This window comes from Salvelinus fontinalis, chromosome 21 (assembly GCF_029448725.1).
Source record: "Salvelinus fontinalis isolate EN_2023a chromosome 21, ASM2944872v1, whole genome shotgun sequence".
Taxonomy (NCBI): Eukaryota; Metazoa; Chordata; class Actinopteri; order Salmoniformes; family Salmonidae; genus Salvelinus; species Salvelinus fontinalis.
Genome location: NC_074685.1, coordinates 28,745,315 through 28,772,728, shown reverse-complemented (window position 1 = coordinate 28,772,728; position 27,414 = coordinate 28,745,315). Strand labels below are relative to the sequence as shown.

The 27,414-nt window shown below is 43.2% G+C and overlaps 4 protein-coding genes across 10 annotated transcripts; 3 read left to right on the top strand and 1 right to left on the bottom strand.

The window, feature by feature from the left end:
- The first annotated feature begins 1,172 nt into the window (after positions 1-1,172).
- On the top strand, positions 1,173-13,198 carry LOC129818561 (germ cell-less protein-like 1). Its single transcript, XM_055874595.1, has 15 exons — positions 1,173-1,559; positions 3,155-3,344; positions 8,360-8,483; positions 8,587-8,683; positions 9,228-9,325; positions 9,495-9,607; positions 9,701-9,766; positions 10,180-10,264; positions 10,383-10,473; positions 10,598-10,738; positions 10,845-10,914; positions 11,474-11,549; positions 11,674-11,819; positions 12,025-12,112; positions 12,252-13,198. Exons 2-15 carry the CDS (start codon positions 3,169-3,171, stop codon positions 12,387-12,389), a joined length of 1,509 nt encoding a protein of 502 aa, XP_055730570.1. The 5' UTR covers positions 1,173-1,559; positions 3,155-3,168; the 3' UTR covers positions 12,390-13,198.
- Positions 13,199-13,416: 218 nt separating this feature from the next.
- Positions 13,417-14,914, bottom strand: LOC129818562 (protein FAM136A-like). 3 transcript variants are annotated; one of them, XM_055874596.1, is made up of 3 exons: positions 14,590-14,914; positions 14,260-14,400; positions 13,417-14,177 (listed from the first exon to the last, which is right to left on the bottom strand). In XM_055874596.1, the coding sequence occupies exons 1-3, from the start codon at positions 14,674-14,676 to the stop codon at positions 13,974-13,976; spliced, it is 432 nt and encodes a 143-aa protein (XP_055730571.1). In that variant the 5' UTR covers positions 14,677-14,914; the 3' UTR covers positions 13,417-13,973. The 3 variants fall into 3 exon arrangements, with proteins under 3 accessions (XP_055730571.1, XP_055730572.1, XP_055730573.1); XM_055874597.1 differs by having other exon boundaries at positions 13,417-14,162; XM_055874598.1 differs by having other exon boundaries at positions 14,260-14,439; positions 14,590-14,678.
- LOC129818560 (prenylcysteine oxidase 1-like) lies at positions 14,915-20,318 on the top strand. The gene is made up of 7 exons (XM_055874594.1): positions 14,915-15,141; positions 15,513-15,657; positions 15,901-16,107; positions 16,197-16,371; positions 16,498-16,709; positions 16,868-17,020; positions 18,239-20,318. Exons 2-7 carry the CDS (start codon positions 15,543-15,545, stop codon positions 18,907-18,909), a joined length of 1,533 nt encoding a protein of 510 aa, XP_055730569.1. The 5' UTR covers positions 14,915-15,141; positions 15,513-15,542; the 3' UTR covers positions 18,910-20,318.
- Positions 20,319-21,351: 1,033 nt separating this feature from the next.
- LOC129818559 (glutamic acid-rich protein-like) lies at positions 21,352-27,288 on the top strand. Of its 5 annotated transcripts, none has more exons than XM_055874591.1 (12): positions 21,352-21,470; positions 21,806-21,859; positions 21,958-21,993; positions 22,185-22,217; positions 22,346-22,378; positions 22,529-22,552; positions 22,783-22,812; positions 22,932-22,967; positions 23,082-23,108; positions 25,620-25,637; positions 25,811-25,855; positions 27,159-27,288. In XM_055874591.1, the coding sequence occupies exons 1-12, from the start codon at positions 21,416-21,418 to the stop codon at positions 27,170-27,172; spliced, it is 405 nt and encodes a 134-aa protein (XP_055730566.1). In that variant the 5' UTR covers positions 21,352-21,415; the 3' UTR covers positions 27,173-27,288. The 5 variants fall into 5 exon arrangements, with proteins under 5 accessions (XP_055730566.1, XP_055730565.1, XP_055730563.1 ...); XM_055874590.1 differs by lacking the exon at positions 27,159-27,288 and adding an exon at positions 26,663-26,919 and having other exon boundaries at positions 22,935-22,967; XM_055874588.1 differs by lacking the exon at positions 27,159-27,288 and adding an exon at positions 26,663-26,919.
- The last annotated feature ends 126 nt before the right edge of the window (positions 27,289-27,414 follow it).

The following is a 27,414-nucleotide window of genomic DNA, read 5'->3' as shown; positions in this document are numbered from 1 at the left end:
ATAAATCGTTGTTTGGTTTTAGAATGTTCATTTCTTCTGTCGAATTAGCAACTTTGGCTAGCATTGTGGCGCGAACATGCCCATCAACTCTTGGCGCCTGGAACAAAAAATTCCAAAATTCCCAATAAACGTCGAATAAACTGGTCAAACTCGGTTGAAAATCCTACTTTATGATGTTCTTCTCATATGTATCCAAGAAAATCAGAGCCGGAGCAATTCGTCGTGTATACCGAACGCTTTCAGAAGACAATGTGAGGTTCCCCGGCGCGCAGTTGAAAACTGACAAAAGAGCGGACCTGTCACTCCAAAAGCTCTCATTCGGCCTTACATCAAGCTAGACACCCCATTCAACCTTCTACTGCCTGTTGATATCTAGTGGAAGGCGGATGAAGTGCATACAGATCCATAAATATAAGCCAGTTGAATAGGCAGGCCCTGACACAGAGCCCCTTTTTCAGAATTTTCACTTCCTGTCTGGAAGTTTGCTGCCAAATGAGTTCTGTTTTACTCACAGATATAATTCAAACAGTTTTAGATACTTCAGAGTGTTTTCTATCCAATAGTAATAATAATATGCATATTGTATGATCTAGAACAGAGTACGAGGCCGTTGAATTTGGGCACAATTTTTTCCAAAGTGAAAACAGCGCCCCCCTATTAAGAAGAAGATTATTAATAACTCGGTTATGCAACCACAAAAAACACTAGATATATGGACAGGGATGTCAACCTAGCAGAAGGTACCTCCTTTCCCCAATGAGTTATTCAACACAAGTAAACAGTTGGGTACGTGTCAGCCCGTGTTCAAAGGAAGGCTGTCTGGAAAATCGACTGGGAACCTGAAACGGTGCTTAGCGTCTATTGGTTGTTTTTTTCATGAGACACATCTACTACTGCTAGTGGGGATCTGGAAATGATAAGACTACAGCGGTTGGGATGAGAATGGTTTTAGGAGATGGTTAATAAAACAAATCTAAATTACCTCCTGAAATAACATTGCATTGTTTCTGGGAGTGGTCATTGGTCACCTACACATTTTTTAAATATATAAATCTGGTTGAACAATCATCCAATATAAACATATTCCCACACTAGCTAGCACCAGGTAGCCTGTCCAAATCTGCATATCACATATAGTACAGTAGATGGCAATAATGCGCAGAAGCGCGTGAGGCACATCATAGTTAGCAGGCTAGAAGAAGACAAATTGTGAGCCTGTGGTATCTGCATCGTTTTAGCTATGGAAAATAGGAAGACAATTTGACAATGGTTCTTGAAATATCCTTTTAAACATTACTAATGATGTTCAAGCTATTGGTAGATCATATTTGGCCGGATTAACTAGCTCCGCAATATCTGGTGCTAAATTACCTCTTTGTCCCCAAAAAAATTAGCTGAGAAGGCTTGTTGTTTATGTACAGTACTGTACTAGCTAACAGTAGCTAAGTTACGTCTGTGACCTGTCACAGCTGAGCTTGCTAGCAACATAGCTAGGCGTGTTTAAATTCATTGTCAACAACGTTTGCTAGCCGACGGGTTTGCCTTGTTATATATATCAGGTAAGTTACGTTTCTGTATATCGTAAATGATCTAGCTATTAACGTTACATTTATTAGCTACCCGGTCGTACGCGAAAGTAGCTGGCTGTGTTGTGTAGGTAGCTAGCTAAGGAGCTGTGGCAAAAACAATGATAGCTGGACACTGCCTGAGGTTGTTCGCTAGCTAACGTTACCGTAGTTAGCTACCGTAGTATTGTTGATGCCAGAGGACAGGACTTAATTGTGTTTATCATTTATGCTTTCGAAATACACTATATATACAAAAGTAGGTGGACACCCTTTCAAATTACTGGATTGGGCTATTTCAACCACATCCGTTGCTGGCAAGTGTATACAATCGAGCACAAAGTCATGCAATCACCATAGACAAACATTGGCAGTAGAATGGCCTTACTGAAGAAATAAGTGACTTTCAAGGTGTCACTGTCATAGGATGTCACCTTTCCAACAAGTCAGTTAGGCAAATTCCTGCCCTGCTAGAGCTGCCAATGTCAACTGTAAGTGCTGTTATTGTGAAGTGTAAACGTCTAGGAGCAACAATAACTCAGCCACGAAGTGGTAGGCCACACAAGCTCACAGAACGGGACCACCGAGTGCTGAAGCGTGTAGCAAGTACAAATTGTCTGTCCTCGGTTGCAACACTCACTACCAAGTTCCAAACTGCATCTGGAAGCAACATCAGCACAATAACTGTTCGTAAGGTGCTTCATGAACTGCGTTTCCATCACAATGCCAAGCGTCGGCTGAAGTGGTGTAAAGCTAGCCGCCATTAGACTCGAGCAGTGAAAACGTGTCCTCTGGAGGGATGAATCACGCTTCACCATCTGGCAGTCCAACTGACAAATCTGGGTTTGGCGGATGCGAGGAAAACGCTATCTGCCACAATGCATAGTACCAACTGTAAAGTTTGATGGAGGAGGAATAATTGTCTGGGGCTGTTTTTCATGGTTTGGGCTAAACCCCTTAGTTCCAGTGAAGCCAAATCTTAACGCTACAGCATACAATGACATTCTAGACGATTATTTTCTTCCAACTTTGTGGCAACAGTTTGGGGGAAGGCCATTCCTGTTTCAGCATGACAATGCCCCAGTGCACAAAGCAAGGTCCATACAGAAATTGTTTGTTGATATCGGTGTGGAAGAACTTGACTGGCCTGCACACAGCCCTGACCTCAACCCCATCGAACACCATTGGGATGAATTGGAACGCCGACTGCGAGCCAGGCCTAATCGCCCAACATCAGTGCACAACCTCATTAATGCTCTTGTGGCTGAATGGAAGCAAGTTCCTGCAGCAATGTCCCAACATCTAGTGGAAAGCCTTCCCAGAAGAGTGGATGCTGTTATAGCAGCAAAGGGAGTCCAACTCCATATGAATGCCCATGATTTTGGAATGAGATGTTTGACGAGCAGGTGTCCACATACTTTTGGTCATGTAGTGTATATAAATAACGGAAAGTTCTCCAGGTCTGAACCTAGATAACTTTAAGAAATAGTTACTCATCAACAAAAAAGTGACCGAATCTAGTTTACCCCTGAGTAGTGAAGCTCATGAATTACAATGCATCCATGCTGACGGTCTTGTTTTGTGTGTAGTGTGCAGGGGAGAGATGGGCACCCTGGGCAGCCGCATGCAGGCCTCCTCCCAGGATCCGGAGGAAGCAGTTGAGAATGCATGTGCCAGTGGCAAGCATGGATGTGAGTGCAGAAAGAGGAAACGGACTGCACACTGCGACTGTGACAGTGAGCCTGATGAGGAAGATGCCTTACTGGACACACCACGGAGGTGAGAAGAGCCACACACATACACACAACTTCATGAACACAGGTGACACACACACACACACACAGCAAAACAGAGTAAGAGGAAAACACACTAAAGGTCTACACAAACGGAGCTTCGTTTGCGGCACGCTCTACGTAGTTCCACATACATGTGTGCGGCAGAATTTTTGGAACGCGACGCAGTCTACTCTGTTTGCGTAGACTGTGTAGAGAGCCCTTCACAGCACAGGCGAGGTATTAACACATCTTTCATGTCTTTCATATGGCCAGCCTGTTTCTAACAGCACCAAGGTGGCTTAGCAGTTCAGACGTATTTTTCCGTGTTGTCGTGTCGTGTCCTGTATATATATATATTTACACCTTTTCTTCACATATCTTTTATTTATTTTATTATCCAAGAACTCAACTACAAAAGCTTTCCTGCAAAAGCTTTCCTGCAACCCGCTTCACCAATTACAATAAGTACTATTTACCTCAATCTGAAAATCCATCGTGGAAGATAGCCAGGGGCTAATTCAGAAGCTAGCCTGAAAGCTAATCCAGAAGCTACTCCGATAGCTAGCCAGAAGCTAATCTGTAGCTGCCCCGAAATTAGCCGGTTTGCTGGCTAGCGTTGGTGTTTCAGCTGCCCACGTTTTTGCGGTCATCAGCTATTCCTCTAGCTCGATAATCTACCGGCACTTTTGTGCAACGCGACTCGGACCGGAGCATTCCGGGACTTTTTTTCTCTCAGTTTCCCCGGATTCCAACCGCAGCCTCTGGACACTTGCACCTTGATTTCGCAGCTAGCTAGCTGCATACCGTGTGACTATTGGCTTACGTCGACCCCGGAGCTAACTCAAATCATGCTGGAGCTAGCCAGCTGAGGAGTTCCATCACCATCCGGACCCGCTTCTTTGTTGCTGCTGCAGATACGGAACCCCACCGGGCCTTCACGACTGACTGCCGACGTTATCTGCCCGAGGGATTTATCCAACCGGCACCTCCGTCCCGGCGTTACCTGAACGCTCATCTGAGGCCCGCTAATCGTTAGCTGTCTTATCGGCTGCTATCTGAACAAAACCCCACTACACGGAACCTACCGACGGAAACGCACGAGGTATCTACAAACAGACCTCCATCCTATGCTGCTACCGATAGCCATATACCCGGCCAGCTGTCTGGATCGCCACGACCCCAACCAACCTCTACTCACTGGACCCTTATTTATCACTCGATTAAGCTTGCCTCTCCTTAATGTAAATATGCCTTGTCCATTGCTGTTCTGGTTAGTGTTTATTGGCTTATTTCACTGTAGAGATTCTAGCCCTGCTCTCTATACCATATCCAACCCTGCAGTTCCACCACCCACATATGCGATGACATCACCTGGTTTCAATGATGTTTCTAGAGACAAGATCTCTCTCATCATCACTCAATACCTAGGTTTACCTCCACTGTATTCACATCCTACCATACCTTTGTCTGTACATTATTCCTTTAAACTATTTTATCGCCCCCAGAAACTTCCTTTTACTCTCTGCTCTGGTAGCTCTAGGCGACCAATTCTCATAGCTTTTAGCCGTACCATTATCCTACTTCTCCTCTGTTCCTCTGGTGATGTAGAGGTGAATCCAGGCCCTGCAGTACCTGGCTCCACTCCTATTCCCCAGGCGCTCTCTTTTGATGACTTCTGTAACCGTAATAGCCTTGGCTTCATGCATGTTAACATTAGGAGCCTCCTCCCTAAGTTTGTTCTGTTCACTGCTTTAGCACACTCTACCAACCCGGATGTTTTAGCCGTGTCTGAATCCTGGCTTAGAAAGACCACCAAAAATTCAGACATTTTTATCCCCAATTACAATATTTTCAGACAAGATAGAACGGCCAAAGGGGGCGGTGTTGCAATCTACTGCAAAGACTGCCTGCAGAGTTCTGTTATACTATCCAGGTCTGTTCCCCAACAATTTGAACTTCTACTTTTAAAAATCCACCTCTCTAAAAACAAGTCTCTCACCGTTGCCGCCTGCTATAGACCACCCTCTGCCCCCAGCTGTGCTCTGGACACTATATGTGAACTGATTGCCCCCCATCTATCTTCAGAGCTCGTGCTGCTAGGTGACCTAAATTTGAACATGCTCAACACCCCAGCCACCCTACAATCTAAGCTTGATGCCCTCAATCTCACACAAATTATTAATGAACCTACCAGGTACCACCCTAATTCCGTAAACACGGGTACCCTCATAGATATCATCCTAACAAACTTGCCCTCCAAATACACCTCTGCTGTTTTTAACCAAGATCTCAGCGATCACTGCCTCATTGCCTGCATCCGTAATGGGTCAGCGGTCAAACGACCTCCACTCATCACTGTCAAACGCTCCCTGAAACACTTCAGCGAGCAGGCCTTCCTAATTGACCTGGCCGGGGTATCCTGGAAGGATATTGATCTCATCCCGTCAGTAGAGGATGCCTGGTCATTTTTTAAAAATGCCTTCCTCACCATCTTGAATAAGCATGCCCCATTCAAGAAATTTAGAACCAGGAACAGATATAGCCCTTGGTTCTCTCCTGACCTGACTGCCCTTAACCAACAGAAAAACATCCTATGGCGTTCTGCATTAGCATCGAACAGCCCCCGTGATATGCAACTTTTCAGGGAAGCCAGAAACCAATATACATAGGCAGTTAGAACAGCCAAGGCTAGCTTTTTCAAGCAGAAATTTGCTTCCTGCAACACAAATTCAAAAAAGTTCTGGGACACCGTAAAGTCCATGGAGAATAAGAACACCTCCTCCCAGCTTCCAACCGCCCTGAAGATAGGAAACACTGTCACCACCGACAAATCCACTATAATTGAGAATTTCAATAAGCATTTTTCTACGGCTGGCCATGCTTTCCACCTGGCTACCCCTACCCGGGACAACAGCACTGCCCTCCCCTCTGCTACTCGCCCAAGCCTTCCCCATTTCTCTTTCTCCCAAATACAGTCAGCTGATGTTCTTAATGAGCTGCAAAATCTGGACCCTTACAAATCAGCCGGGCTAGATAATCTGGACCCTTTCTTTCTAAAACTATCTGCTGAAATTGTTGCCACCCCTATTACTAGCCTCTTCAACCTCTCTTTCGTGTCGTCTGAGATACCCAAAGATTGGAAAGCAGCTGCGGTTATCCCCCTCTTCAAAGGGGGGGACACCCTTGACCCTAACTGCTACAGACCTATATCTATCCTACCCTGCCTTTCTAAGGTCTTCGAAAGCCAAGTCAACAAACAGATTACCGACCATTTCGAATCACACCACACCTTCTCCGCTATGCAATCTGGTTTCAGAGCTGGTCATGGGTGCACCTCAGCCACGCTCAAGGTCATAAACGATATCGTAACCGCCATCGATAGGAAACAATACTGTGCAGCCGTATTCATTGACCTGGCCAAGGCTTTTGACTCTGTCAATCACCACATCCTCATTGGCAGACTCGACAGCCTTGGTTTCTCTAATGATTGCCTCGCCTGGTTCACCAACTACTTCTCTGATAGAGTTCAGTGTGTCAAATCGGAGGGTCTGTTGTCCGGGCCTCTGGCAGTCTCTATGGGGGTGCCACAGGGTTCAATTCTTGGACCGACTCTCTTCTCTGTTTACATCAATGATGTCGCTCTTGCTGCTGGTGATTCTCTGATCCACCTCTACGCAGACGACACTATTCTGTATACTTCTGGCCCTTCTTTTGACACTGTGTTAACAACCCTCCAGGCGAGCTTCAATGCCATACAACTCTCCTTCCGTGGCCTCCAACTGCTCTTAAATACAAGTAAAACCAAATGCATGCTCTTCAACCGATCGCTGCCTGCTCCGGCCCGCCTGTCCAACATCACTACTTTGGACGGCTCTGACTTAGAATATGTGGACAACTACAAATACCTAGGTGTCTGGTTAGACTGTAAACTCTCCTTCCAGACCCACATCAAACATCTCCAATCCAAAGTCAAATCTAGAATTGGCTTCCTATTCCGCAACAAAGCATCCTTTACTCATGCTGCCAAACATACCCTTGTAAAACTGACCATCCTACCAATCCTCGACTTCGGTGATGTCATTTACAAAATAGCCTCCAAAACCCTACTCAATAAATTGGATGCAGTCTATCACAGTGCCATCCGTTTTGTCACCAAAGCCCCATATACTACCCACCACTGCGACCTGTACACTCTCGTTGGCTGGCCCTCGCTTCATACTCGTCGCCAAACCCATTGGTTCCAGGTCATCTACAAGACCCTGCTAGGTAAAGTCCCCCCTTATCTCAGCTCGCTGGTCACCATAGCAGCACCTACCCGTAGCACGCGCTCCAGCAGGTATATCTCTCTAGTCACCCCCAAAACCAATTCTTCCTTTGGACGCCTCTCCTTCCAGTTCTCTGCTGCCAATGACTGGAACGAACTACAAAAATCTCTGAAACTGGAAACACCTATCTCCCTCACTAGCTTTAAGCACCAGCTGTCAGAGCAGCTCATAGATTACTGCACCTGTACATAACCCATCTACAATTTAGCCCAAACAACTACCTCTTTACCTACTGTATTTATTTATTAATTTATTTTGCTCCTTTGCACCCCATTATTTCTGTCTCTACTTTGCACTTTCTTCCAATGCAAACCAACCATTCCAGTGTTTTTTTTAGTTTTTATTTTACTTGCTGTGTTGTACTCACTTCGCCTCCATGGCCTTTTTATATTTTTATTTATTTATACATATATCTGTTTGCCTTCACCCCCCTTATCTCACCTCACTTGCTCACATTGTATATACTGTAGACTTATTTTTTTCACTGTATTATTGACTATATGTTTGTTTTTACTCCATGTGTAACTATGTGTTGTTGTATGTGTCGAACTGCTTTGCTTTATCTTGGCCAGGTCGCAATTGTAAATGAGAACGTGTTCTCAATTTGCCTACCTGGTTAAATAAAGGTTAAATAAAAAAATAAAATAAATAACCTTGGCCTGCCCTCTGCTGGTTTGTTTTGGAATTGTAACAGGAAGAAGCTAAAGAGCACTTCCAAGTACATCTATCAGACCTTGTTCCTGAACGGCGAGAACAGTGACATCCGCATCTGTGCCCTTGGGCAGGAGTGGAACCTGCACAAAGTCTACCTGTGCCAGGTTAGTGCACTGTTCTGTGTACACTACACACTGAAGTTTCTACAAAGCCAATGCCTGTGACTCATTCCACTCCCTCTCTCCTCCCTGTGTTTTAATTATGTAGTCGGGGTATTTCTCCAGCATGTTCAGTGGATCCTGGAAGGAGTCCAACATGATGGTCATACCGTTAGAGATCCCAGACCAGAACATCGACACAGAGGGTGAGGACTTAAGTCACTGTCAGGCAGTGTTGTAGTCGAGTCACTAAACCTTGAGTCCAAGTCGAGTCTAGAGGTCCCTATGGCTGAAGTCCGAGTCATCAATGGTCGAGTCATGAGTTAAAACTCGATACTAGTATTGTTTTCAATTTCTTAAAGCAGTCGCTTGCGCGATGTGTCGCTTAGCCAATGATCGAAGCGGAGCCTGCCTGCCCACAATCATCACTTGCTCCCCTGCAGCTCACCAGCTGATGTCGGATGCGTGTGCCGGGTGTGGCGCATCCTTCCCACTGCTAGAGAACAGAACCCTTGCAGATATGTGCACCCAATGCTGGTAAAATTCTGCTTATCATAGTAGCCAGTCCAAGTGCAAATACAAGTCACTAATGGTTGAGTCACAAGTCATGAAAATCGGGACTCGAGTCGGACTTGAGTACTACAATACTGCGTCAGGAATAAAAAACTACAAATCGCTTTGTTTATGTCACTGAACTTCTTTTTTGCAGTTACTATACACATTTGTCTTTGTGTGTGTGTGTGTTTTTAGCTCTACAGGTAGTGTTTGGATCTCTGTACCGGGATGATGTTCTGATCAAGCCCAGCAGGGTGGTCAGTATCCTAGCAGCAGCTTGTATGCTCCAACTGGTCAGTAGATGGTCATTATCACACTTCAGTATATTTTACATGGAATGTAACTGTATACAATGTAGTGATAATTTTGAGATGATATTGATATGTGTGAGTTGAAAGTTGCTGGAATGGAATTTTCTGAATGATAATAGATGATCAAAGCCATGCCTTTGTGTCTTTGCAGGATGGTCTGATCCAGCAATGTGGCGAGACCATGAAAGAGAATGTCAGTGTCAAGACTGTGTGTGGCTATTACTCCTCTGCCAGCATCTACGGCCTGGACTCTGTTATGAAGAAGTAAGCCCCATCAGTTCACTCCTATTGAATAATATTACACATGTAATTATTTTTGTCTCGCACTACATGCTTATGCTTGTGTGTCTCCTGCAGGTGTCAGGAATGGCTCCTCAATAACCTCATGACCCATCAGAATGTTGACCTGATGAAGGAGCTAGGGTGCGTCTCATTAATGTTTTCATATTTTTCCCTAGGGCTTATACACAAAATATACAAAAGTATGTGGACCCTTAAAATTAGTGGATTCGGCTATTTTCAGCCATACCCGTTGCTGACAGGTGTATAAAATTGAGCACACAGCCATGCAATCTCCATAGACAAACATTGGCAGTAGAATGGCCTTACTGCAGCGCTCAGTGACTTTCAACGTGGCACCGTCATAGGATGACACCTTTCCAACAAGTCAGTTCGTCAAATTTGTGCCCTGCTAGAGCTTCCCCGGTCAACTGTAAGTCACTACCGAGTTCCAAGCTGCCTCTGGAAGCAACGTAAGCACAAGAACTGTTGTACATACTGGTATTAGAGGCTACGTGTTGTGTGGTCAGTGAGCAGGGTGTGTGCTGTATCTGCAGAACGGACGTGATGGAACCGCTGATCCAGTCGTCTGACCTCTTCGTCATGCAGGTGGAGATGGACGTCTACACAGCCCTGAAAAAGGTACTACTGCAGCCTTTTGGGCTGTCTCTACTGTAAGGAAGACCGTTGATTTATCTCCCCCTTCCCCATTCTTTCGTTCTCATTCATACCCTCTCTTTGTGACTCTGCCTCTCCTCAGTGGATGTTCCTGCAGCTCAATCCATCCTGGGACGGTCCCATCAAGCAACTGCTGGCTGACGCTGACACCTGGCTTTGCAAACGCAGAACTGGTACGTTCTGTTCCACAGTGCATGTCACAGCTAGCTACAAGCCTATCTGAACAAGGGGTTGTAGAATAGACAGTCGCTGGCTGACCAGTCTTTTCTAATGGACCTTACGTGCATGCTGTTGCAGAGTTGGGAGAGGAGGAGCCCTTCTTAAAAACAGAGGACGGCGCTCCCTTTACTCCCGTCTTCAGACATGTGCGCCTTCAATACATCATCAACGACCTGGCGTCTGCACGTATCCTGGAGAGAGACAACATTCTCCCACCCGGTAAGGTTGATGATTGGATAGTGGTTTATGTTTCACTTTCACTTATCACTTATAACTGTTTTCGTGGTCATTTTTGATCTATTCTGTACAACTCCTCATACCACAGATTGGCTAACCTCCGTGTACAAGAGCCAGTGGTTTGCCATGCTACGGACGGAGCACGACAATGACAATGGGTAAGAACTGGAGCTCCAAACCAGCAACATCACACCATGACAAGATTAATGCCAATCTGCCACTTTCAGTGACTGAAAATATATTTCCGCATGAATAGAGTTCCCTTGTCCTAAAACACAGAAGTGAGTTACCTCTAATTCGTTCGGCCACCGCCATGGCAGACATTAATGGGAAAAGAATAGGGTTTTGGGATAAACGCTGAACATAAGTTCTGAGGTTAACACAGATTTAGGAGATTTTATACGTTTTGTTCTGTGAGATATCAGTCAGTTAAACATGACCTTTATGGATTATGATGCCTTTATGTGCTTTGTTTTTTTTATTACATAAATGCTTCAAAATTCACAAAAAGTGACGTTAGCTGACGAAGATAATCTCACAGAACAAAACGTATAAGATCTCCTAAGCCTGTCTTTACCACAGACCTTATTTTCCACATTTAACAAAAAAAAACATTCATTTCTACATGGGCTTTGTCCAATGAACCATTGCAGAGTTGGTGCCTACAAAAAGATGCCATTACTATTTCTTTCTATAGTAAGACATTTGTGTTTGTAGTCCACAGGATGCAAACAAGGAGGAGTTTGAGTCAAGCAGTATGAGGTGTGGCAGGAAACTGACCAAAGATGGAGATGTGAGTCAAACCATTAGTCTCTGTGTAATAAGGAAATAATTTATTATTTATTCTGAATCATATAATAAGCACTTTAAAGCAAAGATAAAATAAGAGGATGTTTTAACTTTTTATTCTTGCTTAGTACTGTTGGCGGTGGACAGGTTTCAACTTTGGCTTTGACCTGCTAGTGACCTACACCAACCGCTTCATAGTGTTCAAGAGGAATACACTGAGCCAGCCATGTGGGGGAGCTGTGAGTCTGCAGCCCCGGAGGCATCTAGCATACAGGTTAGTGTTCGACGCTGCAGACAGGACCTAGGCTGTGATCAGCACAACACGCATAGGACAGCTTCAGATTTCAAAGGTTGACAATGCATTGTGTGTGTAGTAGTAATAGTATAATTATGTTCTGTATAACTGCCATGTGATTTACTTGTGCTCTATCAGGCCTGACTAGCCCCTCACCTGTCATTCGCTGTTCGTCTCTGTTCAGGTTACGTCTGGCCTCCTTTGATAATAGTGGGAAGCTGGTGTGTAGTCGATCCACTGGTTACCAGCTTCTCACCCTGGAGAAAGACCAGGTCAGTCAGACCACACATAATCCACGTTCTGAAACTTTCCTCCCCTCTTGAAATTAACACATCTCGGTCTTAAGTATTGCCTGAATCGGATGAAATAATTATGGCTGTAACTTACATTCTGTTCCTGTCTCTTTTCCAGGAGTATGTGGTGATGAACCTGGACAGTCGGCTCTTGTCGTTCCCCCTCTACGTGTGCTGTAACTTCCAGTACACATCTCATATGGACCGCCGCCCTGATGCCCCTGAACCAGAGAGCAGCGCCCGCAGTGTATCCTGATATCAGCTCCACACCCTCAACCAGTCCCCTCTCTGACCCCACAACCCTGGCATCTGCATGCTCTTTAGCCCAGTCTATTGTGTTTTGGGATATGTTGTTTTTCATCGTTCTTCAGTTTTCATGGTTAATATTTGATTTGCCTTTTATATTATTTATTTTGCTTTTTTTAATGAAATAAAAAACTTACACTGCCAATAAATAGTCCACACCGGTGGGCTGTGGTGCTATCAAAAGTGTGACCATGGTCATCTCTCACAGGGAATTATCAGTTACTAGTTCTGTACATCCATTACTAACACATACAGTATTGCTAATTGAGTATGTTGGCCACTAGTTGGTCTGAATTAGATGTGAATTTCAAATACCTATGGCAGAATATGGTGCTGCTTTTAAACTTTCAAAATATTACTTTAATTTCTAGTCTACATTTAGGATAATTGTAATATACCTGCCTTAATGTATTGTAAGATGTTGGGCATATTGATTTATTTTGGACCAAAGTGGCATGGCAGTCTTGACAAAATAGTTTACTGATCTGTCAGTTTCCTCAAGTGGGGGCTTACCTTTACACTTTGCAGTCATTCATATCGTATTATTTGTATTGCTGCAGTCGAAGGAACCTGCAAGTAAGCATTTCGTTGGACAGTGTATACCATGTATCCTGTACATATGACTAATAACTTGTGCTGTAATATCCTCACTGAAATGCTATCAATTAGTTCACCATTAGTGTCTGTGCATACATTTGTACATTATACAGGTTTCACTATGCTGTACATGCTTAGTTATTAAAACTGGTGTTTTCAAAAGCTGTAGTGTGTTTTGCATTACTATTCACATTTTGATGAATTGCCAAAAGACGCAGCTAGATAAAGAATTTCAGGCTAAAAGATTACCAACGCAATTCCACCCTTTATACCATTGTTAAAATGTTTAAATAAAAACTGATGGAGGGAAAGAATCACAGAACAGGTTGCAGATATTAAGAGCAGTCACTGAGGCAGAATAAAGACAATCATACAACAGCTAGGTTATCAGGAAATGTAATAAATTACCCTCACACACAGTTCACAAATAGCAGTATTTGGATGTTAGACAATTTTGTAATGTCACAGGCCTGCTGAGAACATTCATCTGGCATGTCTCTGGTCTAAGTTAAACCAATAAACAGTAAGTGCTCCACACAGAAACACGTAGGCCAACCAGTTTGCAAGGGATCTGTAGTTTCTTCTGACTGAGCAGAGGTATATCCCCACCAGCCTCGCTGACATGGACTCAAATCTCACCCTTGCAAGCTGTAAACCCCACATGTTCCTTTCCCTCACTGAGGTATTGGATCTGACATTTCAGTGTTTCGCCTAGGATTTTCCCCAGCAGTTAGTGTGGAGAGGGGGGTTATGGGGTCTTCCTTGGGCATACATCTATGCATCTATTATACGAATGCATATAGGGGAAACACTGCATTTCCAATTGTTTATTCTTCCTTGCTGTTATTACAGTCCAAGAGTAAACTTTATGAACCCCTTTGTCACTATAGCATGGAGTCCAAGATGTCTCATGCATCTGCTGTACGCTCTCCCCTTCTCACTGTGGAATAGAGTTCAGATTCTCTTTGAGTCTGTGTGTCATGCTGGGGATCAGGTTGACATGGTCATCTACACAGCTGCCCACACAGTTCTCCATCAGGGCCCGCACGGCTGGCTCCTTGGCCCCAGAGTCCAACAGGTCCCTGGCCTTGTCATTGCAGTGCATGGTGCACCTGGTCAGCCGATCCTGGGCATGGGGAGTCTGAAAAATAATCACAATCAAGCTAAACATTCTCTGTATCAAGATATTCAAGTTGTTATCAACTAAAAAAAAAAATACTCACCTGAAATTTCTCCAGTTCATTGGTCACTAGTCCTTGGGCCTGAGCCAGAGGGGTGTGGCAGCGTTCAATACAATTGTGCACCTGTGACATAGAGTCTATGGAGCGCTCGCAGCACTCTGCACTGCACTTGAACATGAGACCCTGGGTACATTATGCACAAGAAAGATTTGAACTGGGCACCTGATAAGCCCAAGTGTTGACAATTACTGGTTGCAAATTATGTACGCATAGAGAAAGAGAGGGTGATTTGTAGATAATGCACTGCACAATATACTGGATTATATTGGATGTATTGAACATAGATGAAATTGCATTTACATGACCACTTACTTGCATCTTACGAATGTGGTTCCGTTCTAAACTTTGAATCATATCCTCTATTGTTTTTAGTACACGAGCTTGATGTGCCTCTGCCATCTCAAATGTTTCTCTCAGTAGAGTGACTATTTAAGCTGAACTGTTAGAAGATAACGTTTAGCTACGATGCACAGCTGAATAACAGCCACACCAATTACATAGAGTATGTTATTGCAAAATTAGAAGCCTTGTTACATTACTGTTTCAACATAAGGTCACCTCTGTGAAAGCATGCTTCTTCGTTCTAATACAAAAAACGTCACATCCACTCTAGCTTCCGGCATTATCTTGGTAATTTCCGGTTCCCAATATGGTACCGTCGTGACCGAAGTCTCCGCTTTGAAGTCCTAACTTTAAAACACTGTGCGGGATCTATATTTGTTTCTCAGCGACTTATTTGACCAAATTACGAGTTAGATAAGTAAATAGCTTGCTTCGTTTTAAAAATCATTTGTAAACTCGTAGCTAGTAAAACTTCATTGTGAACTCCTTGAGAAGTCTTCACCTCTACTGACATTTGAAATGGTGAGCAGTGTACATTTATCAGTTATCAGACCACCTTTTTAATTGTCTGATTTTAGCCAAATAACTAAGAGGGGTGATATCATTTATGTTTTTAAGATATCAAACATTTTAAAAATGCCAATCGACATGAAAGACTGATCCTCAAAAGATCAAGTGTGCTGCCCTTTGACCCAGCGAGATTAACACACTTATTGAAAACACTGATAGTACACATGTCACCACCAGCAGCAGTCTATGCTGTCTGTCCTTAATTGACCCAGCAATTCACACAATCATATTAAAGTGGCATGTTTCTGACTACTAATCAGGTGTGAATGTGTAGGATATGTTATTTTTGTAATTGAAACATGTTTTTTTTCATCTCTACTCAGATAACCTTTCTTGGAAGGAATTGAATAACCATGATGATTTCAAGAACCATGTCAATCAGGGCACTCCTGTTCTTGGGGCTCTGTCAAGCTGGACGGAGGAGTCTAGCCTCAGCTCCAGAAGTCAAAGATCCACCCAAGAGGATAGGTAAACCAATCCTAGTCCAGACTCAACATTCCATTGTCAATGGCATCCAGTGTTGTGTGGCTACACACTAGTACATCAGTTCTGCATAGGTGTGTTCACAAATCTCCATGAATTTAGTTCTATTGGCCCAGAAAGCGTTTCTATTTCACATTACACATATTTACATGACACACATTTTTTCACTTATGAATTGTTTACTCCCCTTGGACTTCTAATGACATTGCGGTTTCATTCTATTACCAGCTGTGGTTGGAGCGGGCATTGGTGGCACAGCAACAGCTTACTTCCTGAGACAGGAGTTTGGGGCAGCGGTAAAGATCGATGTGTTTGAGCCAGGCACTGTGGGGGGGCGACTGGCCACCCACAACATGGGGGACTATGAGTACGAGACGGGGGGCGCAGTTATCCACCCTCTAAATCTGCACATGAAGCACTTCCTTGAAAGACTAGGTGAGACATGTTGGCCTATGAGAGATACACTTGCTTGATCCTGAAAGAGTGCAGTACACACATCTTTATTTCTCCCCTGTTTCTCTCAGGCCTTTCCCAGAGGCGGGATGTCCCTGGAAAAATGGCCATTTTCAATGGAAAAGAGCTCATCTTTGAAGAGAGTGACTGGTTTATTGTGAACTTCCTGCGTCTGCTTTGGCGGTACGGGTTCAACTTCCTGCGGATGCAGATGTGGGTGGAAAGTGTTCTGGATAAGTTCATGAGGTGAGACTTTAGTTTCTGCTACCTGTCTATTTACATCAGCAGTCAAACCTTTGAAAATTCCGAAATTATTAATGAGAGAAGAGTGCTAATTGTAGGTATGTGATGTCTTGGTTCTTGTTTTTACAGAATCTACCAGTACCAGCAGTTTGGCTACTCCTTCACCAGTGTGGAGAAGCTCCTGCATGCAATGGGTGGTGACGATTTCCTCACACTAGCCAATCAGACACTGGAGGAGGCCATGTTGGGGGAGGGCTTTTCTCAGAGCTTCCTCAACAACGTTGTGGCACCTGTCACCCGTGTGAACTATGGCCAAAGTGTGCGCATCAATGGATTTGTGGGTAGGTTTTTAGGTAACAAAAGGAAATGCACACCAAAGTGGTCTGATAAGTGGTTCTGAGTGCTCTTATGTGGTCATCCAATCAAATGTTTTTTATCTTGAAAACATAAGGAAACTGAACTAATCCTTGTGAAATGTGTGGTGTGATGTTGTCTCCAGGGGCGGTGTCTCTAGCAGGGGCAGACCCAGGCTTGTGGGCAGTGGACGGAGGTAATAAGAAGGTGTGCTCAGGACTCCTGTACCACAGCAAGGCCGAGCTCATCCCAGCACGAGTCACTACTATCGCTGTTAAGTTGCGACCATCTAAAGCAGGTACATACACTGAGTGTACAAAACATTAAAGTGAGATCAATAAAGGGCCATAGCTTTCACCTGGATTCACCTGGTCAGTCTATGTCATGGAAAGAGCAGTATGATCCCTTATTGATGTCACGTGTTAAATCCACTTCAATCAGTGTAGATGAAGGGGAGGAGATGGGTTAAAGAAGGACTTTTAAGCCTTGAGACATGGAATGTGTATGTGTGCCATTCAGAGAGTGAATGGGCAAGACAAAATATTTAAATGCCTTTGAACGGGGTATGGTAGTAGGTGCCAGGTGCACCGGTTTGAGAGTGTTAAGAACTGCAACTCTGCTGGGTTTTTCACACCCAACAGTTTCCCTTGTATCGAAAATGGTCCACCACCCTAAGGACATCCAGCCAACTTGTCACAACTGTGGGAAGCATTGGAGTCAACATGGGCCAGCATCCCTGTGGAATGCTTTGGACACCTTGTAGAGTCCATTGCCCGACAAATAGAGGCTGTTTTGAGGGCAAAGGGGGGTGCAATTGTGTGTATATATACACAAATGCCTCAAGTAACTAACAGCTAACAACTTAGTACATAAATCTGCAAGTTATATCAAATCTGTTCTATAGCTGCTAAGGATCTACTCAAATCAAATGTTATTTGTCACGTGTTGAATACAACCTTACAGTGAAATGCTTACTTAAAAGTCCTTAACCAACAATGCCGTTTTAAGAAAAATTAAGTGTTAAGTATAAAATAGACGCTATATACAGGGGATACTGGTACAGAGTCAATGTGCGGGGGCACCAGTTAGTCCAGGTAATTGAGGTAATATGTATATGTAGGTATAGTTAAAGTGACTATGCATACATAATAAACAGAGAGTAGTAGCAGCGTAAAAGAGAGGGGGGGGGGGGCAATGCAAATAGTCTGGGTAGCCATTTGGTTAGATGTTCAGGAGTCTTATGGCTTGGGGGTAGAAGCTGTTAAGAAGCCTTTTGAACCTAGACTTGGTGCTCCGGTACCGCTTGCCGTGCGGTAGCAGAGAGAACAGTCTATGACTAGGGTGGCTGGGGTTTTTGACACTACCCTCTGTGGTGCCTTGCAGTCGGAGGCTGAGCAGTTGCCATACCAGGCAGTGATGCAACCAGTCAGGATGCTCTTGATGGTGCAGCTGTAGAACTTTTTGAGGATCTGAGGACCCATGCCAAATCTTTTCAGTCTCTCTTTCCTGTTCACAGGTATCACAGCCAGTCTTTATGAGGTAAACTATGTTGGGGACTCTGGCTCCGCCCATTCCCTGTATGACATAGTGATTGTGGCCACACCTCTCCACCAGGGAAAGTCTGACATCACCTTTGCAGGCTTCTCCCCGCCCATCCCCTCCCAATACCCTGGGCGCTACCACCAGACTGTCACCACCCTGGTCCACGGCCTCCTCAACGTGTCCTACCTGGGGACCTCTGAGAAGCCCTCTACCTTCAGTGTGTCAGACGTTCTCACCACAGACACCAAGGGCTCCATCATCAACAGCCTGAGCTCTATTGACCCTGTGCACATCCCACCAAGCTACTCACGCCCGCCAGCCAGCGAGAGCAAGGTGTGGAAGGTGTTCTCTCCTCAGCCTCTGTCCCAGGAGCAGCTCCGAGACATGTTCCTATCATGGAACTCCACCTCAGAAACGAAGTGGCTGGCGTACCCCGCTTATAATCCACCTCACCGTAGGACCCCGCCGTTCATCCTCCATGAGCGCCTGTACTACCTGAACGCTGTGGAGTGGGCAGCCAGCGCCATGGAGATGAGCGCCATCTCAGCCAGGAACCTGGCACTGTTGGCACATCACCGCTGGAACTCCCAGGTGGGCAGAATCGACCAGGAGGACCTGCACACACGTCTGAGAGGAGAGCTTTGAAAAGGGAGGGAGGGACAACAGAGGTGGAGAAAAGTAATAATATAAAGCAATAATATCAGTCAGAGATATTTCACACTAAAACACTCCTGCGTACGTGAACAGTAGTATTGAGTGTTCTGCCCAATTATGAAGCTATATCCATTGACCCACTATATTGATATATTTTGATTTGAAAAATTCAACTGAAATAATATCAACTGCAACATTAGCACATCATTTTCATCAGATATTCAGGAGATATTCTTATACTGCGCTGAATAGAATGATCACTGTGACATCAGCATAGCGAGCTATGCTATACTGCAGGGTAAAAGTACAATTATTGTTTAATACATGCATGCATTGGGTTTTCATATATATAGCTGCACTAGATGGTGCTGCTAACTTTCTGCGTTTCTAAATGTGTCAAATACATCTGGATAATGTACCCTGTGGCTCCTCTAGACCCATGTATGTCTTCATACTGCGTCTCAAGCTCTCTACCTCTGGCGTAGTGTTGTAAAGGTTGTAAAGCAAATTGGTTGGTGAAATGTAAGCGGTTGTGCAATTGAATAGTTCTTGCAAGGAAAATTGTCCAACAGATTATTGCAATGTTTTTGGTGTTATACAATTATGAATACACCCATGAAGAACAAACCCCTATTCGCACTGATCATTTGATGTCATTTGAAAATGTACTGTAGTCTATTTACATATTTCTAAATTGTGCCTTTTAAATTACTAAGCAATGCTCTTTATATCTGGGAATCCGCCTTTCTACTTGCTTTCAGAAAATATTTAGTCTCTGTTTTTGGTATGTTTATGTGATGAGCAAATTGTGCCATGAAACTAGTATTCCATTGGGACCAAAGTGAAATATAAGAACACAAAGTACATCTATTTTACTGTGAGTGACAAGTATCCTTCAAAAAATATTGTCTTCTATTCTGGGAGGTTAATTTCACGTGTCTCTGTAATTTGTCTAGAATGACTCTGAAAATAATCGTTGTTGGTTTAGCCTTTCTAACACAGTTTTTGAGGTTTTTAGGGTTTCTGTACGTTTGTGATAATGTGTTAGATACTGTACAACCATAGAAAATGGTGCACTTTGATATATAGAATAATATGACTAATTTTACAGCAAAATTCCCAGACGTTTAGACATTAACTATAATAATGGAAGAGGGACAGTATTTTGAAATCAGCTGATTTGACTCCCAAATGTTGGCACGGAAATGCAAGATTTTGTAAACAAATTTGAAATCAGAGTTTGTAATTGCGATATGTTTTATGCTCTATTTGACATGGTCTTCAATGGATTTCCAGGGGAAAAAAATGACTTCAATCTTGTTTTGTCCATAAAAAAAAAAGTGTAAATAGGAGACTTGAAATCAATGTTTACAATCAGAATAAAGAAATAACACACTGAAGTGATGAATGTCATCTTTAATTAAACAATACATGCACTGCCAGGCCCCAAAGGTGCAAATAGCCACATGTTCTTCAACAAACTGGACATTGAAAGCCCAAACCACATTTTCTTATTTGCAGATAGCGCCATTTGCCCTGTGTTGTGGAGTAGTTCCACTACATGTAGTTCAACTAGTAATTTAACTAGTAGAACTACTTCAACTACCCATTAAATCTAAGTCAACACACACTCACTCTCTGGTTGTCACACTGGTCTCATTACACTGTTAACATCTGACTCCAGAGTGATGTGTTCTTGACGTCATGTTTCATAATGTTGTATTATATGACATTAAAGATTTAGATCTAACTTTTCATGAGGTAGTTTTAATGTCGTGAAATACTTTTTTTAAAGTAACAATTTTCTCTTAAGGGTAGCTTTACCTTCCAGTGTGAAGTAATTGGTAGCCTTGTAAACTATGTTTTAAAAGTTGCTTTATATTTTGAAATTGGTCACTAAAAGTAAAGGTGATATTGCTACATAACAAAACTATTGAAAAAAAGTACAGTAGCAATGATATTGTGAGAGATCATTGAGGGGTTCAAATGTCATACAGATATCATTCACTGTTCCCAAACAAATTAGAATTGAAACAGAATGCTCTGTACCAAAAATGATATCATCAGGTATGTGCACAATGGATGAATTGTCTCTCTGAGGTGGTCTGTACCCCACATCAGAACACAGTGTCAATGATACAAAATAAAAAAATAATTCCAGAAAGGAAATTGTTTGCTTTTGACGACATGGACAAACCGTCCTACAAACACCCTCCCCTTCCAATCACACACCAGCACCCCAAATAAAGGGGCATCTGACAGAGGAGCCGACAATGGGTCGCATTCACACCCTGAATAATGACACGTCTGTTGTGTTGTGGCCGGGATGTGCCACCCAGATGCCCACAGGTAGGGAGGGACAATGGTACCACAGCTGCCTGTCCATGCAAAGCATGTGATGAGAGAGACAGTATAAAAGGGCCACTGGCTGACAAAAAAACAATACCCAGTTTGGACTGACCCTATAACACCCACTATAACCAACCACGGAGCCAAGATGAGAGTCGAGGTGCCCATATTCCTCTTTCTGGCCGCAACAGGATTCCATACTGGTATGATAATTGTGTGGTTTATATTCTTGATTTCATAACATGTCCAATATATGTGTGTTTAAATATCCCTCAGTTGTATCATTTGATGAAGTATTGTACTGAGATGAATGCTGTTTCATGTTGTATTATGCAATGGTAATGTAAATAAGGCCTATAAGGCCTATAAATAAGGCCTATAGCCTATTTTTATGTGATTGGGTTTCTATTGAATCCTTACATTTGATGGATAACATGGCCTGAGAAAAATATGAGTCGGTGAGATATAATCACATATAATTTGTGTTGGATAATATAATATTCAAATTTGATAATAAATTGCTTTCTGACATCCCCAGCTCTCGCTGCATCCCTGGAATCGGCAGAAAAAAAGGACACATTTGCCGAGGATGGTAAGGAAGCCCATTATGGAGGATGACAATGAGGATGATAATGATGATGATGTTGAGTGCATTCCTGTCAACTCATATAGGTTTTTGACTTTTTCCAGTGGGGCTGGAGCAGCTAAGTGACCTGCAAAAGAGAGGTACAATGATCCATATCTCAGAGACGCGTATAAAGGAGCTTCTGCTCCATGCAGAGCAACTGCCTTATCGTTAACAACTGAAATTCATTTGACTGAACTTCTCTCTTTTATGTACTCAAAGGCACAAATGGCTCGTAGTGCTAAAGTTTGCATTAAGCAAAAATCATTTCCCTGCATTTCTCTGTCCTCAGATCAGGAGGAGTTCGAAGCAGCGCAAATGAATGGTAAGACAGTGACACAGGCAATGATTTAAGTCTATGACCTGTCTGAAATTGTCTCGCCATATAATTTGTATTCATTTTAATTAACACGATGAAGGAACAATCATTTCCATATTTCCTTCCATCTACAGAGGATGCACATAGTGAAGATGTACGCTACTTGGGTAAAGGAATCCTACCCTTCTAAAAACAAATAAGGGGACATCAGAGTCATTATCTGTCTTTTTGTGCATTTGGCCTATTGATAGTGAAATAATACGATTTGACCTCTTGTTTTATTTTAACAAATGTTATTTTTCATATGTCTACTGTAGAAGCTGTCCAAGATGAAAATACTGGTAAGCACTGTAGTCTGCTGTATGCATGTGCATACTTATTAATCAACCATATTTCTATTTTATTTTTAATCTTTAACTCTGCATTGTTGGAAAAGGACCCGTAAGTAAGCATTTCACTGTTAGTCTACACCTGTTGTTTGCGAAGCATGTGACAGATAAAATGTGATTTACCATACGATTTTGTAAATGTGTGCCATGTCATAATTTATTTAATTTAAAAAAAATTACAGAACAGAATGCCACTCAGGAGGAGGACATGGGTAAGAGCATGTGTCACATGTTATTACAAAACTCACAGGGGAAAAATGAGTTATTGATGGGCACGTGGTTTTTGCTTAGTTTGTTCAGATGACATAGCTTTACTCCTGTCGTTTTCCAGCAGACAGAGACAGAAACGTTGATGCTGACCATGAGGGTAAGGAAAGGTTGAATGCATGGTGTTCAAAGACACACCTGTAGATTATAAAAATTATATATTTCAGATTCATGTAGGTATATGTATAGGCTTAACTCTCCCGTTTTCCAACAGAGTCCGAGTCTGATGAGGATGTAGATGGCGAGTATTTACCTCTTAATCTTTAACAAAATACATTACATGACCAAAAGTATGTGGACACCTGCTCGTTGAACATCTCATTCCAAAATCATGGGCATTAATATGGAGTTGGTCCCCCCTTTGCTGCTATAACAGCCTCCACTCTTCTGGGAAAGCTTTCCACTAGATGTTGGAACATTGCTGCGGGGACTTGCTTCCATTCAGCCACAAGAGCATTAGAGAGGTCGGGCGATTAGGCCTGGCTCGCAGTCGACTTTCCAATTCATCACCAAAGGTGTTCGATGGGGTTGAGGTCAGGGCTCTGTGCAGGCCAGTCAAGTTCTTCCACACCGATCTCGACAAACCATTTCTTTATGGACCTCGCTTTGTGCACAGGGCATTGTCATGCTGAAACAGGAAAGGGCCTTCTCCAAACTGTTGCAGCAAAGTTGGAAGCACAAATTCGTCTAGAATGTCATTGAATGTTGTAGCGTTAAGAATTCCCTTCAATGGAACTAAGGGGCCTAGCCAGCCCCGAACCATTATAAACAGCCACAGACCATTATTCCTCCTCCACCAAACTATACAGTTGGCACTATACATTCGGACAGGTAGCGTTCTCCTGGCATCCGCCAAACCCAGATTCGTCAGTCGGACTGCCAGGTGGTGAAGCGTGATTCATCACTCTGAAGAACGCATTTCCACTGCTCCAGAGTCCAATGGCGGCGAGCTTTACACCACTCCAGCCGAAGCTTGGCATTGCGCATGGTGATCTTAGTATTGTGTGCGGCTACTCGGCCATGGAAACCCAGTTCATGAAGCTTCCGATGAACAGTTATTGTGCTGAAGTTGCTTCCAGAGGCAGTTTGGAACTCAGTGAGTGTTGCAACCGAGGACAGACGATTTTTACGCAGTACGCACTTCAGCAGTCCCGTTCTGTGAGGCTGTGTGGCCTACCACTTCGTGGCTGAGCCATTGTTGCTCCTAGAATTATCCACTTCACAATAACATAACTTACAGTTGACCGGGGCCGCTCTAGCAGGGCAGAAATTTTACAAACTGACTTGTTGGAAAGGTGGTATCCTATGACGCAACCACGTTGAAAGTCACTGAGCGCTGCAGTAAGGCCATTCTCCTGCCAATGTTTGTCTATGGAGATTGCATGGCTGTGTGCTCATTTTAACACCTTTCTGCATTGGGTGTGGCTGAAATAGCCGAATCCACTAATTTGATGGGGTGTCCACATACTTTTGTATATAGTGCCTTCGGAAAGTATTCAGACCCCTTGACTTTTTCCACATTGTTATGTTACTGCCTTATTCTAAAAGTGATTAAATCGTTTTTTCCCCCACATCAATCTACACACAATACCCCATAATAACGAAGCAAAAACATTACAATATCACATTTACATAAGTATTCAGACCCTTTATTCAGTACTTTGTTGAAGCACTTTTGGCAGCGATTACAGCCTTGATTCTTCTTGGGTATGACGGTTCTAACTTAGCACACCTGTATTTGGGGAGTTTCTCCCATTAGTCTCAGCAGATCCTCTCAATCTCTGTCAGGTTGGATGGGGAGCGTTGCTGCAGTTATTTTCAGGTCTCTCCAGAGCTGTTCGATCGGGTTCAATTCCGCACTCTGGCTGGGCCACTCAAGGACATTCAGAGACTTGTCCCGAAGCCACCGCTGCGTTATCTTGGCTGTGTGCTTAGGGTCGTTGTCCTGTTGGAAGGTGAACCTTCGCCCCCAGTCTGGGGTCCTGAGCGCTCTGGAGCAGGTTTTCATCAAGGATCTCTCTGTACTTTGCTCCGTTCATCTTTGCGTTGATCCTGACTAGTCTCCAAGTCCCTGCCGCTGAAAAACATCCCTACAGCATGATGTTGCCACCACCATGCTTCCCCGTAGGGATGGTGCCAGGTTTCCTCCAGCTCTAGGAAGAGTCTTGGTGGTTCCAAATTTCTTCCATTTAAGAATGATGGAGGCCACTGTGTTCTTGGGGGCCTCCAATGGTGCAGATTTTTTTTGGTACCCTTCCCCAGATCTGTGCTTCGACACGATCCTGTCTCGGAGTTCTACGGACAATTCTTTCAACCTCATGGCTTGGTTTTTGCTCTAACATGCACTGTCTACTGTGGGATCTTATATAGACAGGTGTGTGCCTTTCTAAACCATGTCCAATCAATTGAATTTACCACCGGTGGACTCCAATCAAGTTGTAGAAACATCTCAAGGATGATAAATGGAAACAGGATGCACCTGAGCTCAATTTCGAGGCTCATAGCAAAGGGTCTGAATACTTATGTAAATAAGATATTTGTTTTTTTTGTCATTATGGGGTATTGTGTGTAGATTGCTGAGGATTTTATTTTTTATTTAATCAATTTTTAGAACAAGGCTATTGTAACAAAATGTGGAAAAAGTCAAGGGGTCTGAATACTTTCCAAAGGCACTGTATATAGTGTATCATGTAAAAACACATATACCCTCATAACCTTGGGTTATAACCTTGGGTTACCTTTTTCCTCGCAGGTATGAGGCACAAGCGAGGTAAGCATAGAACATTTGGAGTCTCATGTTTTCTCAAGTTACTCAGAGAAGATGATTATATCCAATGTAACACAAATATCCACAACACATTTGAAACCCAATACTAGCCAATCACTCACTGGTATTACATTTTGTGTTAAAATACGATTTTAACGTCTTCTGTCCCTTCCTAGAATACCTTGAAGCCGACGTTGAAGCCAATAAAACTGGCAATTTAGGTAGGATATGACTGATATCTACTTGTTAGTACATGTCATAGTTTGAACAACTGACAATGGTCTTGTTGCCTGTCTTGCCAGAGACAAAGGTGATAATTTCTTAATTTGACCCCTCTAGTATCCATGTTCCATTAAAATGTGTGTGTGCCTGCATGCGTTTGCTCTAGCTGTTGAATATTTCCACTCATAAAATGTGAGGATGCTGGGGTTTGACTTGATTCAGAAAAGACTGTGTCCCAAGTGGGATGAAATAGACTGGTAAGGAATGAGCTTCATCGGTTTACCCTCTACATTTCCGTCTGGTAAAACTGAAATCTTACAACACACAGTAAGCACAAATTTACCACAGTTGTATAATAGCATCCTGGCAGTGAAAACATGTTTTTATTACACTCATGCGAACAAGCAATGACATCTTTGTTGTCCTAAAAACTGTGCTTTGTAGTGAGCACATCAACATCATATGTTGAATAATAGTTAACAAGCTACTTTTGCAAAAAGAGAGTGAAAAAAGTTAACTATGCCAGCCAGAGTGACTGTAAAAAATATAAACGTTTTACACCGGTTGTCAAGCATTCTTTATAAGGTCAAGATTTCCTCTCTGAGTTCATGGGGAAAACCACATCATAGAGCTAGACTTTATTAGTAGCCTCATGACCAAAACACTCCATGGAGACTGTCCTAGAACGAGTCACAAAATAAACTAGTTGAATTAGTTAAACTACAAGTGCTAGGTTTTACTGCACAACTTCTAGGACACTGACAGCAGAAGCGACATTGTTTGAATATTGCCCCCCTTGCTTTTAGACTTTCTAGGACAGAAACCCAGGGCACTCTAAGACGCCTATCCCCAGACGCTCATCTGTGCTTGATTAATTCTGCATCATCTGCTGTGTCCCGGGTTATTTATGGACCCGAGATGCACCGTTCCTTTCCTAGCCTGTATGAGTCAACGGAGGCACATTCTGGACAACATATAGGGTCAAGGTCATTGTATACATGTTCAGTCCATCATCTTAGGGTTTTGATCCCTGAAAATAAATATCTATTGTAATCATTTACAACTAGTTTCTAGATCATGGGGTTACCCTTTACGTGAAAATTCACTTTACTGGGCATAAAAGGAGCCCTAATGTTCTGTATCAATGACTTTTCACAGCTTCTGTGCTAGAATGATTTAGGTCAGTCAGGAGACGATGGGGGTTGGTTGATAAGTCATACACGTGGCTTTGAGACTCCTGGGGGAGTAGGACACGTGTGTGATGGTCAGATAACCTAAAGGAATCAATTCTCACTATCACAGCTGAGGTAGAGTGAGCCTGCAGGAGGCATCATGTGAGGAGGCGGAGCCTGCAGACCTCCCATTACAGAACCTGAGGAACACTGCAGCGGAACAGTTTACTGTCAATAAAGAGAAACATCTTACCATTCTATTACACTGCTTTGTGACTATCCTTATGGAATAGGTCTTTATTTGAAATGTCATGGTTAATGAGAAGTGAGTCTTTCAAAGCACCTTACATAATTCATAAAAACTTAAATACAGATAGAAAATGAAA